The 17212-nt window shown below is 43.8% G+C and overlaps 3 protein-coding genes across 9 annotated transcripts in view; 2 read left to right on the top strand and 1 right to left on the bottom strand.

Annotated features, from left to right (window-relative positions):
• Positions 1–4163, top strand: part of LOC119167502 (galectin-4) — a 31699-nt gene extending 27536 nt beyond the window's left edge. For all 5 annotated transcript variants that reach the window (XM_037418991.2, XM_037418993.2, XM_037418992.2 and 2 more), the window contains one exon: positions 826–4163. In XM_037418991.2, coding sequence (XP_037274888.2) covers positions 826–918 — 93 coding nt within the window. In that variant the 3' untranslated portion in view covers positions 919–4163. The remainder of the gene's footprint in view (positions 1–825) is intronic.
• A 3626-nt stretch (positions 4164–7789) lies between these two features.
• Positions 7790–8477, bottom strand: Polr1H (RNA polymerase I subunit RpI12). Its single transcript, XM_037418995.2, has one exon. The coding sequence runs from the start codon at positions 8334–8336 to the stop codon at positions 7965–7967; it is 372 nt and encodes a 123-aa protein (XP_037274892.1). The 5' UTR covers positions 8337–8477; the 3' UTR covers positions 7790–7964.
• A 495-nt stretch (positions 8478–8972) lies between these two features.
• The window catches only part of Tip60 (Histone acetyltransferase Tip60), a 39730-nt gene continuing 31490 nt past the window's right edge, over positions 8973–17212 (top strand). For 2 of the 3 annotated variants that reach the window (XM_037418998.2, XM_037418996.2), the window contains exons 1-4: positions 8974–9062; positions 9426–9483; positions 14753–14824; positions 15251–15399. In XM_037418998.2, coding sequence (XP_037274895.2) covers positions 9018–9062; positions 9426–9483; positions 14753–14824; positions 15251–15399 — 324 coding nt within the window. In that variant the 5' untranslated portion in view covers positions 8974–9017. Of the gene's footprint in view, positions 9063–9425; positions 9484–14752; positions 14825–15250; positions 15400–17212 lie in introns of all 3 variants that reach the window. The other variant, XM_037418997.2, reaches the window with a different exon arrangement.

Genomic DNA, 17212 nt, shown 5'->3' with positions numbered 1-17212 from the left:
TCTAGTTTGCATGCACATAATCTGTCAGTGACGATATTTCACTGTGCATAGCGCTGCTGTTAAAGGGACACTCAAGTCGAATAACAATTTACGTCAGAGTGAAAGCTCAAAGTATGACATCTAAAATGACAATATTATCAACAACAGTGCCCTACTTACCGAGAAATTAACGTAAAAGCCCAAGAACACATGCGCCGCAGTAGAACATTCTCAGAATCATCATGATGGCATCAAACGGACCGCCTACAATTAAACACAAGTAATTGATCTAGATGCACTAAATAAAGAACCTTCCGTGCATCGAGAGACGCAATAGAATGCTGCTTGTTCGTTCGGTTTGATTCATGCAAAAAAGAACTGCCAAACGTTACTATGGGGAATTGCACGAGTAGTCCAAAAATTCAATTTTCGCGTAGTTACACTGGACAGATGGTGCCATCTAGCGGGGCTCAGTTGAACAAAAAAATGTCTGTTGTCTCGGAGCCAATGGCGGGAAATTGATGAATGGCCAGTGTTGGTGCTGTGACTCTCACTGCTTTCGATTTGCAGCTAGTAGCACAGTAAAGCCGGGCAACGTTGAGCACAGCAACAGTGATGCGGGCCGGTCTGGTTGGTCCGCTTCTTGAGGCGGGTAATTTGAAGTGCGATAACCTAATGCGGATTACTAAAACGTGATTTTATTTCAAAATAGGCCCTTCCTTGGCACAAAAGTAACACTACAATCTTTCGGGACTGCTATTACAACAATAAACGTAGACCTAATAGTTACCTTTAGTGTCCCTTTAAACAAGTTTTTTTTTTCTTTTTCTGGTGATCGGATTGTAGCTCAAGCCCAAGAAGATGTTCAAGCATAAGCACAAGCATGGCTGGAAAGGGTGGAGCAGCAGCAGTAGTTCAAGCTCAAGCGAAGAAGAATGAGCAGCACCTTCGGCATTTCTCAAGAAGCAGCAACGGGCATCGTCAAGGCGGGTTTCGCAGTACTTCCACAATGTCCTCCACGTGTATGGCTGCGGACTGTGTTGTTTTGCAACGTCTTGCAATTTGAAAAAAACTTCTGCAATTGGAGTTTTTCATTTCATTCACTCCATCATACTTGAAGAGTGCATTCTAGGATATTAATTGGCAACGCTGTGGTTCTGAGGAACCGCCGACTCAAAAGAAACGTCCAGTTACAAGACACCGGAGGCCGCTATTGTAGCACTGTACCAGCATACTACTGAACATCTCGCAGGGTTTACATGCCAAGCTGCCTTAGCTTGTCTGCAGGCTTGCACAGTGAGGATATGTACAAGCTTAGTGTTCCAGAGTCCATCTGACACGATTAATGGCAAGTCGTCTCTTGTACAGTGTACTCTTTTCTTCAGGCATGGCCGCTGCAAACTCACACCGTGTCTAACAAGAATGTAGATTCTGTTTAGTGTAGAAGTGCTGTGCCTAACCACCTGTCTTCTTGAATGTGCCTCTACAACTTCCATAAATGCTTCTTCAATATCTGTGAAATGATTGCTCGCTTAAAACAAGGGCCCTGCAGTTTGTTGTTGCCTTTAATAAGAAGCTGAAAGCATGAAATAAGAGCGGCTTTAGATTTTTTAGGAAGCGTAATTATGATCATGTTTGAGTACCTTTGCAGCACTGGCATCCAGTTGTGTTGATCAAAATGATGCCTTGTGGAAAACGGGGTTTGAGGACTATAAACTGCTATTCAACGACATTGCTATCACAATGCTTGCCATTGCTCACTCTGGCAGTATTGATTGCAACAGTGTCAACATTGCACTGGTGCAAGCTGGCAAACTTTGCAGTTATTTTCACTAGTGTGCCATTGTTGCTAATCGATCTGCATGATGCCAAAGATGGTGTTCTTTTAAGTTTTCTTCCTAAGTGCCGCACCGATGCTTAAAAAAGTTGCTTTTGTTGCTCATATGTTAACACTTTGTTGCCATGTTGCAGCCAAAAGGTCATGCAGTCTTGACATATTGTTCCTAATCATTCTTCTGTGCAGTAACAGCCGTGATAGCATAGTGGCTATTGCGTTGTGCTTTAAAGCCCAACGTCACATGATTAAATCACCACAACTGCATCCAACTGCATCCACAACTGTGCGTGTTACTACTTCCATGCTCTAATGTTACCTTTTATGTCACGACCTATTGCCAAGCCTTCTGAATGTCAATGTCATGTGATTTAATTCTAAATTTGGAGTGCTCACTCCACTTTGCAAATGAGGGAACCGGAGCGATTTATTTTGAAGTGTACGGTAAGGTGTTCTGAAATGCTTTTTAATGCCCATTATGTATACAGTCAATCGATGTGTTCATGTTTGATGGAGGTACGTCACCTTTTCAACGTTTACTTGTCAATCTAGCAAGTGGCGCTGTACAGTGAGCACATTTCGATGTGTAGCTGGCATAGAGTTTCTCTAGAAATTTGCAGTAACCTCAGTGCGTCTTCTCTTTTTTACATGAAGTAGCAAAGCGGGCAGATTGAGTGTTTTCAGCAATGATAAAGACATTTAGCATGTCCATAATTGTGTTGAACTTCAAGAAACATCGGTTTACTGAAAACATAATCGTCTGGTTCGATGGTGCACCCTTTAACCAGAGCGGATGCTGCATGATTATTACAATTTACAATAACTAACATGCCGTGCTGCCATTCATGCTGGTAATATCATGGTATTCTGTGATAGGTTATAGATTTATAAAAACCTTGTAGTGCAAAGCTGCAGTGTCCCAAATAGCCTTGACTGAAACTATATTTGCATGTAACCTCTTAAAGGGCCTATACACCACCTCCAATATTTTTTTCAGACATTCTGCACGCGTGAATCGTGTGCAGAATGCCGTCGCGATCAACAATTCTACACTTGGCAGCTCTTCAAGTCGCCAGCAAGCCACAAATTCTGAGAAACAATCTCTCCTTCTTTCCGGGCCTTTCGGGCCTCTGCGCGACGTGCCGTACGAATATCTCTGAAGCGCCGTTCAAATATCCATGCTAGCCACAAATGTGCTGTGATTGGTCGAGCAAGAGCCTACGACTTCCGGTTAGCCTGCAAGCAGCTGTCCACGCTGCTTCTTGTTCGTCGTACGTACGAGTCCATAGTGGTGGTCACCCTTTGAAGGCATGGATGCAATGCACCGTCCATACTGGCACAATTCATATAAGCACGGGCCGGCACGGCAGGCGCGGTTCGCCAACAAGCGCCGAGTTGAAGGAGTCTGGGCAATCGGAAGTAGATAATGTTTCAAGCAGCGCGTCAGCGATAAGATATGCTACGCGACATTGGGAAAGGCACTCGGCGAGAGGGCAAAGCTGCTTTGGGAGAGGATACCATGGGGGTAGCGCAGGAGAGAGTGAAAGAAGGAATCGTGGTGCTTTCGATAATTAAACAAGTCTAACTCTGCTATTACGGCTCTTTTTCATAAAATTCTCGCGGCTCTGTGTTTGTCGTAGACTCGCGCACAATTTCTTCACCACAACTGAATTTCGACCTCCGGATGATTTACGGGTCCTTTAAACCTTCTTGCAGTCATCGTTGTTTTTGTTCAAAAACATCTTTTTGCTGGAAGACACCCGATATGACTACATCTTCAATTATCAGTAATTGCAATTTTTTTAGCACTTGTAAGGTCTCCGCATTTAATTCTGAGCACTGTCATCTGTAAGTGAATATTGCTTTCCCTAATACGAGTCTGAGGAAATTTTAAAGTTCGTCATTCTTAAAATGTGTGTTAAGTTTCAAAATTTACACTTTAGGGCCATATGCCGTCTTCCACAGTTGCTTTTACATTTGAAAAATCATTGTACAATCATTTACTAGCTACAAGAAAACCCAAATGGTAATTTTCGAGGTGTATGTTTTGTAACATGCGGTCTTGAATTCTGGTACCTTTGTTTGCACTTAGTATTTCTCTATTGAAATATATATTTCAAAGAAAGTTTATTTAGCTTTGACCCCATATATATTGCTGTTTCCCATTTTTTTTTTCTTTTATTCTGGCTGATCATTGCTGTTAACACAAGCCACATGCACAAAATCGAAATACATATCTCACTTGGTGCAACAAAGGTGGGACGAGTGTTACCTACTTACTGGCTTCACTTTTTAACATAATGAATGTGTGGAAGATGTGATTGCAATAATAAAGGTATTTGCTTTTGTTTTCTTGTGTTATCTGTACAATGCCTCGAGGTTCTACTCTAGTACAGACTTTGCCACTCTGCAGCCAGTCGCGGCCTCACAGGTTTGGTTGTCATTTGTTCTCTCATGAGGTGATAGCACAGAACTACGAGTCCGCAGAGGTGACATAGGGTGAAGTACCAGGCAATAAGAAGTGACCTCTGCCACTCCTTCAGCTAAGATACAACTTTGAACTTACTTCGGCAGAAATACACGCTTTCATACACACATCATCTCGTCGTACGAAAGTTATGTGGGCTTCTGATAGATAACAGCGAGCTATGTACATGCACCTTTTACCACTGGCAATGAGCTTGATATAAACATTCTTGAACAAAACATGCACTTTTTTTTTGGACAAGCCATACATGCTTTTCCGTGCCCAATGGCTTGATCAGTGGAGGGGCCCCATCATTCAGATCCCATCAAAATGCACACCATCGCTTTCATTTTAGACCAACAAGCTCAACTCGCTGCCCCAGATGAGTTCTGGTGACGCATGCGCCGTTAAAACATCGTACGGCTTCGTTGTCGCAACAGTGAACTTTGCGGACTGCCGTCGTAAACGTCTTGCTGCACAACTTCCGTGCAGGATACGCTGGTGATATTCACTGGAGACTTCAAAGTTAATGTCATTCGACGTGAAAACCAGTGGCTTATCGAGTTTCTCTATGCTGAATTGGACTTCGCCTTCTGTCGGATGTCGCAGTCAACTATTCACAGCACCTGTTTAGATATTGCGGTAACTGCATTTTTGTCAAGTCTAGCCCAATGGACCGTGTTTACTACATTTCGTACGGTTTCTCAACCTCCTAACCTTACTTTGTATAACAACCCGATGTGTAGCTATCACATTCGTTGCTTCTGCCCTGAGCCGAAACTGTGAGTTTTTTCCAATAGCCATGGTGGGGTCTTCCGCGAAGCAAGCATAAGAACATGGTATAGTAAAGTAGCAGTTCTGGGACCGTAAAGGGTACTTGAAGCTAATGCATGGCACCTTTTGGAGTAATTGCTGCAATAGGACACACGAAAGGTTCCAACAAAGAATGTGCCGTACCAGCCGAACGTTGCCGAGTATGCCAATTCCTTCGGCACCAGGTCAGGTGATGCTTCAGAAACCCCATTTTCATATACAGATGTGCGCAATATGGTAGGTCGATCTATAGTGACAACAAAAAGTAATTAAGTCAACAAGCAAGTAGAAGGAACCGAGGCAATCAAACTCACATACGGCATGCAGCAAGAATAGAGTAAAGTGGAACCTTGAACAGAGACACGCACCTTTGCTGGGGTATTGGCCAACAACCGGTTAGCCATAATGACCTCATGGGTGTGTTTTCTTTGTAGACTTGGTGTGCGTCCAAATTCGCGGTGAAATTTGCATTTTAGGTTCTAGTCATCAAATATATCACAGCTTTTAGGTGAAGTTCTTCGTGTTTCTGGTACTACACACAAGGCGGCGTCTAGCTACCATCCTGAAACTAACTGTCTGACCGAGAGATTTCATCGAACCCTTGCCGACATGATCGCCCTTGTACATTCAACCGGATCACAGAAACTGGGATAAACTTCTACCGTTCCTCATTTTCGCCTACAACACTGCTGTTCAGCGCACAACCGGCTACTCACCGTTTTATCTTGTTTACGGACGTTCACCTACTTTCTTTATCGACGTTTCTTTCTTCACCAGCAATGTCCCTCCATCACCGTCTTTTTGCGAAGAATATGTTTCTCGCCTTTCTCAGTGCTGCCAGCGTGCTCATATGAACACTGAAGCTATGCAAAAAGCAAGGAAAGTCGTCTATTACACCTCTCATCGTGTGGTATCATTCCGACCGGGTGACGAGGTGCTGCTATTGACACCAATTCGCACACCTGGTCTGTGCGACAAGTTCTAGCCTCAATTCATCGGCCCATATGTAGTTTTAGAGCAGACTTTACCTGTTAACTATCGTGTGATGCCTCTTGCCGTGCCAACTGATTGCCGTTACCGCAGCACCGAAATTGCACACGTTTCCCGCATAAAGCTTTTCACACGACGTTTCTCGTCATCTTGACTACCCGCCCGCAGCGGCCAGGCTGGCCGCTTCCACGTGACGGGAATTAGTGTAGGCACCTATTATACGCTTCATCCTCATCTGGACAGCAGTCAATCATCATCACTTGTTCTGGCTGACAATCATCATCGTCTTTGAACGTGGGCTCCATCTTTGGGTCCGTTGCGCTTGTTCGTTCCCGAGTTCACGGCCAATAAACCTCGTTAAAACCAAGTCGTTATAATATGTAGGTTATTTTATTTTGGAAAAAATTACTGCTCAATTATACGTTTACCTGCAGGCACGATAAAACAATGGCTAAGCATTTACTTAAGAGGACCGATAGCCAAATCTCCTTTTGCTGCATGCTGAAGGACTAAAAAGCCTCACCAAATTATTGCCAAAGGTTAGAACACTGTCTCCAATATCAAAAGATGTTGCGCGACTGAGGAGGACACATTCGCCGTTACTACACGTGCACATTCGAGGGAATCCTAAAACAGTGCACCACCTGTATTTTGATGAATAACTAACTTGTCGCGTTGCTAGCATGCATTCTCTATCGAACACTTTAACAGTCACACTACTGCCAGAGAAAAAAAAATGAAAGTGATCTTTGTAGAAATAATAAATCCCTCCTCTGCATTAAAAAAAAACAAATATTTTCTCTGAGAAAAAGCTTTCAAAAGGCAAAACATCAAAGGAAAGCAAAAATGACTTTATAACCACCATTAACCGCTATCACTGTATTGCCGTTTTGAAGAGTTCGTGAAATCTGGTGAAATTTTGTTTGAGAGTTGGTGTCGGGGCCTTCTTTGAATTTTTCAACACTGCTTTGTAGTCGCAGTGATCGTTTTGATGCGACCAGGTCTGTCTTGGGTTACATGAAAAAGCACAGAAAACACATTAGTAACCTCAGTTTTGATCCCTCGCCATGATCGCTTCTAACCTTACATGTGCCCAATCACAGGCCCGTGCCATGCGTCGTCATTTCGGCCAGCAATAGTTCTGGCGAGCACCACTACGTGCTCATGCAGTCAGCAGCAATGCATTGATTTCATTGCATGGTTAATATACTAAATCGTTTGATATCGAGGCATACTAAAATTATCTCCAGCCATCACAATATGCAAAACGCACGTAAAATTGGGTGTTCTGTCTTTTTGCGCTAGTAAATCCATCTCTCGTCCTCATAGTTTCCAAGCATCCCTAACCTCTATTACTCTAAATCTCCATGATATTTTATAAGACCACTTAATTCTTGGCCAATCCCCCACAGCGGATACGAGCCACAAGAGAAGAGTTGAGCCGTTCCTCCAGGAACCAACAAAACCATTCTTGTATTCGTATTGCTGCATTTATATTTTGGTTTTTATATTCAAGACTCTGGCACATACCTACTAAGTGGGATTGGCGAAGACTGCGTGTTGCAACTTTTCGACGGCAACTTCGAGAACGCCTAATAAAAATATTAGACAAAAAATATTAGGAAGAGGCAACAAATGGACTTGACAGCTAACATGTCGGCAAAACGAACAGATCGGGCAGTTGTATCCGCCTGACCAGACAAATATAGAATGACTACATTAGATCTTTAATTAAACACAGTTATAGCGCTGTTTCTCCGTTCCTTGCACGGTTTGCCCGCCAGTGCGACGGTGTCGATCTTGGCGAAGACGACCCGCAAGGTTCACAAACCACTGCACGTGGGTAAACACACACTTCGTCTTGACACACACGTGACACTTCTACGAGTTCTCGGTCTCCTGGAAGAGGCACTCGGGACACGAGTAGAATATCGTCTGGCCTTCGTCGGCCGACCTCGTCTGCAGCGTGGCGTACGTCATCCCTTCGTGGCCGCACCTGGAACACTTGCGGTCCACCAGCGGTCCGGCGGGCTTGGCCGTCGACGTTGGCGCCGCCTTCTTGAGGGCCGCCTTGCGGTCGTTGAACACCACGCGCGAGAAGGTCTCCAGGCCGTGGAAGTTGCGCACGTCGATCCTGGCGCCGCACAGCTTGCACTCCACGTAGTCCTCGTGGCTGGGCAGAGGCAGCACGGAGCCGCAGCGCTGGCAGAAGTCCGGGTCCGAGGCGAACAGCTCCGTCGGTGACTCCGTCATCGTGGTCTGCGGAATTTTAGGAAACTCTTTGGTCTGTGGGGCTTAGCTGAACCGGCTGAACAACGCACGGCGTGTACGACTACAATGGCACGACTTGTTTAGCGATGTAAGTTGCCATGTTGATTCTCTACGTCATCCAAAACGTCAATAAAACGACGTACAAGGCGACTTTTTTTTTAAATAACGCAAACAGCGCTAACAGTATTTATTAGTAGTTCAATTTTTTTGCACGTGAAGTGCAAATAAATGTTACCAAACAAGTAAATAAGTTTACGTCACGCTGACGTCATGTTTTAGATTTATTGTTGAGGAAGCATATTTCTCAAATTTTGTCACTGGATGTAATGCTTTGCACCATGTTCTGCTAATGACATTTTAAGAGTTGAGCTGCTGTGCTGGTTTTAAGCTTGAGAACGCAGCTCGGAAAAGTTTCAATAGTGACTCATCGCTGTAGTGAAGATAGCGTCATAATGACGACACCAATGCGCACGTTACGTCACACAAAAAGCGTTTCAAAAAATAACGTAATACGTGTCACACACAACAAATAATATATTGCAGTCAAAATTTATTGGACATAAAATTGCGCACTTTGCAATCCCAAGTTGTTTTTGATTCGCGTATCAAAATTTGCTTCGTGGGCCAATCAGAGCGCTATTCGGCATTCGTTTGTGACGCATCATGACCGAAGACACAGCCGATCATGAAAACTCCAACGAATCAACGGTAAAACGGGCTTCTACCTCCTCGCGTTTATTTTTAACGCGTTCATAAAGCTCCAAGGGTTCTGAAAACGTGCTACACTTGTCTGAAAATTGCGCCACCGATTTAGCGCGAGCTTATTTAGCTCTGGGTTTGGCTGAGCAAAAGTCGGCCATTTTGGTTTTGCCAGCGCCGCGTAGGGGCGCTAGCGATTTTGTTGACATTTGCATCTCCCGCACGTGCACTGTGCTTACTCGGCGAGCCGCTTTGGCCGCTTGTTTTGCTTTCGCGCCCCATGACAAGCGTCTAATGTCGATATACCTCTAGCATATTCGATAGTAGAAGAGTTCCCTTACTGATTGCGCATTCGTTTTGCTTGCCCTTCAGCCCCAAGTCACTGAGGGATGTCGGATGCCAGTTCGTATGCGCAACAGTAATGACTGGCGTAAGTATGAATGACGTTTTCAACCTGTGACTATTAGAGGACGCTTTTTGACTGATCTGCAACAGTTCGTTGAAACACGAAGCCCGTCGTTTACATCTTGTCTGAATAAAGTACTTCATCAACGTCCAAAACGAACCGGTACTTTCTGGTGTCTCATGTGGACTTGACACCTTACGGGGTTTTTTATGGCACTAGTTGCCGTTTTGAAATGCCGCATGTGGCAGTATAAAGTAAGCAGTTGTTGTTTTCGTGAAGGTTGAGATAAAAGGCGGCGCTGCAACGCAGCACGTGTCGTCTGCTAGATTTCATGCGGATGTAGCAGACGACGCTGCGTGTGCCGTGAATACCGGGCGCTCGTCGGAAGCTTTTGCGGCGATCACTTTAATCCCACCGTAATAAGCATGATAACACTGCATGAGCCGCTCAAAGTCGTCCGGCGGGTCATTTGGACCAGCCTCGTGTCCAGATTGCAGCCGTGGCAGCTTAACGACTTAAGGTGTAGCTCTGCTGAGCAAAGGGGCGTGGGTTCGGCACACGGTGGCCTCGTTCAGATTGGAGCAGATTGCGAAAACATTCATGTGCATAGATATAGCGACAGTTTATCCAGCATATAGCATAATACGGTTTTGGTTCGTAAGACCGCCAATGTATTCTTTATTGTAGGCCCGTGTGCTCAGATCTCGGTGCATGTTAAAGAACACCAGGTGGTCAAAATTTGCGAAGCCCTCCACTACGGCGTGTCTCATAATCATATGAAGTTGCTAGGACGTTAAGCGTCACATATCTATCTATCTAATGTATTCTGTCGTTTGAAATGGTTAGAGCTGTGCAGCACGTAGGTTTAAAGCCAAAGAAATAACTACAGTGAAATTTATGTTGTGTCACATGCCAAAAACATGATTGTGAGGAATGCCGTAATAGGGAGCCCCTTAACACTTTTGTTCATTGAACTTTCTCCTGTTTGAAAATTTCTCTTTTTTTTATATTGAATGTTTTGCTTTTTGAAAAACATGTTTGGATTGACTATAAAAATTGAGTGGTATATCAAGTCAAATTAGCCTAACAAGCTTTACTGCCCCATGGCCTGATAGTGTTTCATGTTTTGTGAAATTGTGTCTTTGTCGAGAAATTGGTGAATATAACACGTGAAGTCATCAAAGTAAACTGCAGTGTTTTTGTAGTTAGCTTTTGAGGACCTGCACGATGACCAAAGGCTTGTTCTCTTCAATAATGCACAAGCTACACACGTGTTGCCTTCACTGAACAACATCTCCTAAACACATATAAAGCTAAAATTCCCAAGCTAGTGCTGCCATCTGTAAAGTGACATACGAACTAGTTCAGAAACAAGCGAGTCTCATTCGAAATGCATATGAGGAGATATTATCCCTAGGGAGTGAACCAGACTCATCCCGAACGGGTTGGGCACAGTTTGACAAATGTGAGCTCTTCTCATCCATGGTTAAGGGCTTAATGTGCACATAAACCTAAATACAGGGTCTGTCTCAATACTTACCTTTTTGTAGTGGGCTGCCTGACGATGCTTCAGGCAAAGATATTAGTGGAGAATGTAAGCTTCAAAATCAGCCTGGTCTCAGTTGCCTGCGGACATCGTTTTGGCATGTCGTGCACCATGTTGTGGTATCTACTGCACCCTCATTAAAGAAAAAGTGGGGGGGGGGGGGGGGGAGCAGTTTATGAAGCAGCATTATGCAATAAAGTTTGGTGTGAAACTGGGTATAAATGAGTGGCAGAGGTGCTCGAAATGCTTCAGAAAGCCCACAATGGTGATGAGACAAAACCAAGCCAAACTTTCACATGGCGCAAGAGGTTCTAAGATTGTTGGGAGTCCGTCACTGCTCAGGGCAGCTGTTGATATCGCAGGCTGCTTGGTGTAAAAAGTGCATCAGTTTTTTGACAAGGAACAACGATAAAGTGTCCGCATGATTGCAGAGGAGTGTAGATTACCCGAAACACTCATTAATCTTTTCTGGAGAATCCTCAAATGAGGAAAGTCTGTACGAAAGTGGTGCCAAAGGTCCTCATGGGTGAAATGACACCCTTGTTGAGGTGTCAGAAATTTCACGGATGCAATGAAAATGGACCTAGAATTTTCGGACAGAGTGATGACAGGGGACGAGGCTTGGATTTTGAGTCTGATTTAAAATAATTGATATTCGTGTTAAATTTAATGTTAAATAAAATAGTTTGCAATGGCCAAGTTGCCACGCTCGTTCTGTAATTGTATTGTTCAAATTTTAATGTTCCATATTTTACAGTGTGGTGAGCTGTAACAGTCTTTTGTTTTCCTTTCTCTCTATGATGGACATCATCTAGTATAATGTTCACTATGTTCCTGCATACATCGATGTAACATTTGTTTTTTGTTCCCACTCTTTTATGCATTTAATCTGTCTTTCAAATTACTGTGCACTTAAAGGGGCTATCATGTTGTCGCCAAACAATTTGTAGTTTTCAGCAAAAACTAAAAGGAGAGAGTCTATATGCCTCTACAGGTATGAAATATGAGTTGTAAAAGAACATTTCAGTGCAAAACAGGCCCTAGAAGTTTCTAGCTCTAAATTCTGCCCACCGCTGGGGATTGCCATTTTGCCAAGGCAGCTGTGACGTCATGTGCATATTCTACCTCAGTTTTACTCGCTGCAAGTTGTTTACTTTCAGTGCCAAGCAGAAGAAATCTCAAATATCTTGATTTCGCGTGCAACTGACAATGGAACAATATTGTTTGCCGAACGCAGATGCTCACATGGCCGGCTGTTTGTTATTTTTTTTATATTATTACCCACAGCACCAATTGGCATTACAGTGGGGGAGCGTTTACAAAAAAGTAGAATACAAAAAAAGATTGTCAGCCAAACAAATACTCAAAGTCACCTTAATCACAATCCGCAACACCAATATCTATATCAATGAAAAATACAACACACTCATTCTAACAGAGAATAAAACAAATCATTTGACATGGTAGAGGCAATGCTAGAACGCAGTAGGTTCCATGTCATGACTTCCGAGTGCACCAGTGTTGCCTGCCTCTCAGGCCGCTTGCGTATTTGTAAATATATTCAATAATGAATTGTGGGCTCAACTAAATGCGCCTAAATATTGTCAGCTTATTTGTGGGTGATGAAAGATTTACCCACATTACACAAATTATGATCGAAAATTGGGTGTCATGGTTCCTTTGAGCATTTTCTTGCATTACCCCCCCCCCCCCTATTACAATACCTCCCCTTTTACTGCAATGAGTCTATGGACCTGTAAGTTAGTAAAATATGCAAAATTGTCAGAGCAGCGAGTGGCATTCCAGAAAGTCCTGAAAAAAGAAAGAACGAACAAATTGCAAATAAAAATAATGCTTATTGTGTCTTTTAACAGAAAATCTGCGGCTCATAGTGAATTTCTGCCACAGGTACAGTCAACAAGGAGTTTTCTTTCGAGGGCTCAAAACAGTGCCAAATCCACACCATGGTTTTATTGTTACAACCTTTCACCATTCACTCTCACTAGACGTATTTCACGTCACTCATGATTTTCATACTTCTATGTTTTTACCCACATTAGCTCAAGGAATTTTAAGGCCCTTATACAGCCAGCTATCATAATCATTGTTTGCATCTCTTGTCCCCTGACTTGATGCTCCTTGGCCATCAAATAGACCTTGTTCCATAAAACACCACACATCTTCATCATTGCATTCAAAAAGAAATTCGAGGCAATTGAACCTTGGACCATGACAACGCACCAAGCCACACTGAGCCCATTGTCGCATAGTAGCTGGCCAAAATGGATGTGACAGCACTTAAAGCTCCTATCTGGCACCAGTGGACGTCTTCTTGCTCCTAAACATCAGAAGAACTTTGAAAGAAACACGGCATGGGACTCTGTTAATGGAAAAAGCAGCAGCAATGTAAAAAAAACCTCGTTCCCATTGATGACTCAATGTGCCTTCAGTGATGGGATGAAGCATGAAGTGATTGCATGATGCTGAATCGAAGCAGGGGGAAAATACCCAGAAAAGTTATAAAGTTACAAGCTGATATTGAATCAATGCATTATATAAAAAAAAAAACGTACCGAGAACTTTTAGGAAACATACAGAGAGCTTTCGGGACAGACCCTGTACACAGGTGTTCTTGCGTTTCACCCCTATAACCAATTTTATTCATCTAGTTTGTTCAATCAAAACTAGGTGGCATCACTGTACTGTGGCCTTCCCTGTTTCATGGCCTTTGACAGTGCTGCTTATTATGTCTCCATCATTGCTGCGTCCTCTGTGCACACGCGTTGGGCAAGTAAAAGCAAGCAGACAGCAGTACCAAAATAAAGTCAACTTGATGGCACTTGTGGAAGTGGTTTGCTTCCACCTTGAATTTATCGGGTTGTCGTGCACTTTGTGACCCATAAGTTTGAAACCTGTGCTTTTATTTGCCTTATATTTGTGTTCTGAAGCTTTGAAAGCACTGTATTTATTGGCAATTGGCAGTGTTTCCAAGAATATTTCTCGAATTCTTGGAGAGAAGGCTTGGCAGGCATGGCATAGCTAAATAAACCCTGATGATCCCATTAGTAAAGACACTTTGTCCTGGTGCTTTGTGCTCAGTTTGAGATAATATAAAGTGATAGCCAATTCTGTTTATCAGCAAGGGTCAGTTCGGATCGTAGGAGGTGGTTGCATCTGCATCGTTGCTGCTATGTTGGCTTCTAACTCCAGCTACCTATGCCGGACATATGCCAGAAATGCAAAGTATAATAAACATATTGCATATTTCTGCTGTGTAGTACCCACCAAAGAAACACAAATGTCTCAACATCATCTATTTTCGGGCAATTACATGCACAACTATGTCTTGCTGTGCAAGGTTGTGACTTGCTTACATTCCGCTGCAACCAGCCTGTGTGATACAGCCATGGTCAGCTTCTATGGCAACGGCCACTTTTCTGGCCCAAAGCGTTGGCCTGGGGAAGGCCATTTATGATCAGATTATCTCAAACGTGGCTGCACCCAGGTGCCGCTGCAGAAAATCGTATACAGAAATTCAGCAATGAAGCCCAGGAAACTAGCCCATGTTCTTCAGCTTAGCAGCGTAACACACATACCTGCTAGATAAGCATGGCGGGTAAATTCAGGGAAAAAGCACAACAGTGGTCATCATTGAAAAAAATTGTGCTTCATGGTTGCTCCCTACCAGGGAATTGATGCTGACCAGCCACGTTATCACTGACCTATGCTCGTTCTTTCTACTTCCAGCACTTGCGGAGATCCTCAGCATCAAGGAGCTACCCGACAATCAGTGCCTGTACTACGTTCACTTTATTGATTGTGAGTACAGCCACACGTTTGCTTCATCATTTGAACTAGACGATGCTTCTAATTTCTTCCTTCTCTTCAGAATGCCTCAACAGTAAGGGTGGAGGAGAGGTCGCAGATTTTTTTGTTAGAGATAGGAGTGCGGAAAACAGTAATAGCGCAGCAAAGATGGTACATTGAATTTGGCTGAAATGCAGAGCACGGAAAAATGCAATGTAAACCTTTTGGGGCATTCACATTTCAATGGTTATCCCAGACAAAGTAAGCCAAGCTCAAACTAACGATCGACCGCGGTTTGTATATGTCCATTATTTGGCCTGTTGTGCTAATGCGTATCATGTTCAACAATGACTTTAGTTTTGTTAACCATGGTTAAGGTTGTTTGTTTGACACGATTATTAGTTTGGAGTGGCTCACGGCTGTTGCTCTTGTCCCCAGACAACAAGCGCCTGGACGAGTGGGTGACAGTCGAGCGCTTGGACCTGAAGAAGTTGCAGTTACCACGAAAGGAGAATAAGACTCCCTTGAAAGACGTTAAGAATGGATCTCGACCATGCTCACCCGACTTGCTGGCACCAGCATCTGTCGTGAGTGCTTTTTTTTTCTTCTTTTTATAGTGAAGATGTTGATCGAAAACCTTCTCGATTTGAGGTGGGCGTTCACTGACAGACCCCATAACCTTCTTTGTGGAAATGGTGACATCATGTGCATCGTGTGAGTTCACTGGAACGCCATAAGATGCCAAAACTTGCGACGTCATCCTGACATCACACGATGGCTTCATTAAGTGACATAATCAATTGAGATCATGGATTGGTTGAAGGTGATCCCAGATGCTGTGCGTTATATGTAAGAGTAATGTGTCTTTGTACGTGTTCTGTCGTGTCAATCAAGTGTACTACGTGCTGCTCTAACGCAGTCGTGCGGGACAAGTGTGGGTCTAGCACTCACAGTGGTAACAGCAGTGAAGAAGCACGCTTATGAAGAATGCCGACGACAGCACGAACAGGAGTTTCTTCCTCAGCTATCCTGGTCATCCACGTTGACAAGTGCAATGGCTTCAATCTTTTGTCGCTTCATCGATTCTCTCTGAAGGGGGGTTCACGTAAACAGCAATTCATTATTTGCCATTTGTGGACCACTGCAGCGAACGACGTTTGTTTGCTGTACAGAAGAATTGGCCCAAGGCCCGCTTCTGTCAGTGGCAGTCGCCTCACGACGAGACCAGTCAGCCATGCAAGTAATGGTCTAGTTTTGCTGGCAGCTGCCAAGTGTTGCCGGGCTGAGCGCATTTTTCATCTCTAGTGCTTCAACGCTGTAGTTAAAGCTGCTCCAATGCTAACTGCTGACATTCACAAACCATCGTGTTTTGTTACGATCATGGTGTAAGAAAAATAGCTTAGGTGTTGGCACTCTCTGCCCTCTGCAACAGTTAGCGCATTCAGATGTTTGGCTTTAGTGCATGCACTGGCCACAGTTTCGTGCGGGGTGCAGCGACTGGGCACGAAGAGGCAGACACAAGTTTTTTTTATCTTCGTATTTTTTTCTTAAACTGTCGTGCACGCTAGTACCTAGAGCTAGCAATTCATGCTGCATTTTTCACGACTAAAAACACTACAACTGCCCCCACGGTGTAAGAAAAATATCTTTTTTACACAGTGGTTCTTACCCTGTATTCTCATCTACGCAATACCCTTATGGTTACCACATACACAGCATGTATTCTATAGCAAACACGCTGGCAGCATTTGCTTGGGTGGTACCGTGACATTGGGGCCTAGAGGGACAGAAAGTGCCCAACACAATCTGGACCCGCTGTGGGGCGAAGTGTCAACACCTCAATTATTTTTCTTACACCATGGTTGCAATATATGGTGCTCGATCCTTTCCTCGCAATAATTTCACGCACAAAAACGTGCCAGCATGTCTAGGTGACGTGCAGGCTCACATTTCAAGGGTCACAGTGGGTAAAGCCCTGTCATGACGTCCTTGCGGTCAGCATGACGCTGTTTTCGGATGTTCAGTTATGTGTGTTAGCAAGAGCTCACATGCGGACTTTGCTGCTCTTTGAGGGCGATGTCTCCATAAAAAACTTGAGCAGAGGTACGACAGTTCACAATATGTCACTTCCGAATCCTCCACCAGCAGTAATCACTAGTACAGTGGTTAGTGTTCATGCTGTTGAAAAGTGCTTGACTTGCTTCTTTCTTTTATAACATACAGGAACGACCTACTCCAGCTGTAAGTATATACATGCAAGAGCATGTCACCAATAAGTGAAGCCAAAAAATTACAAATTACATTTATGTGACAATTTACAATTGTCATGCTCCCATTGCGAAAAACAAAAACTAATTGCAGTGGAAATTCACCAACATTACGTTTGTATCGCATGCTCCG

The sequence above is a fragment of the Rhipicephalus microplus genome, chromosome 6 (genome assembly GCF_043290135.1).
Source record: "Rhipicephalus microplus isolate Deutch F79 chromosome 6, USDA_Rmic, whole genome shotgun sequence".
Lineage (NCBI taxonomy): Eukaryota > Metazoa > Arthropoda > Arachnida > Ixodida > Ixodidae > Rhipicephalus > Rhipicephalus microplus.
This window is presented reverse-complemented; position numbering and strand designations above follow the sequence as displayed.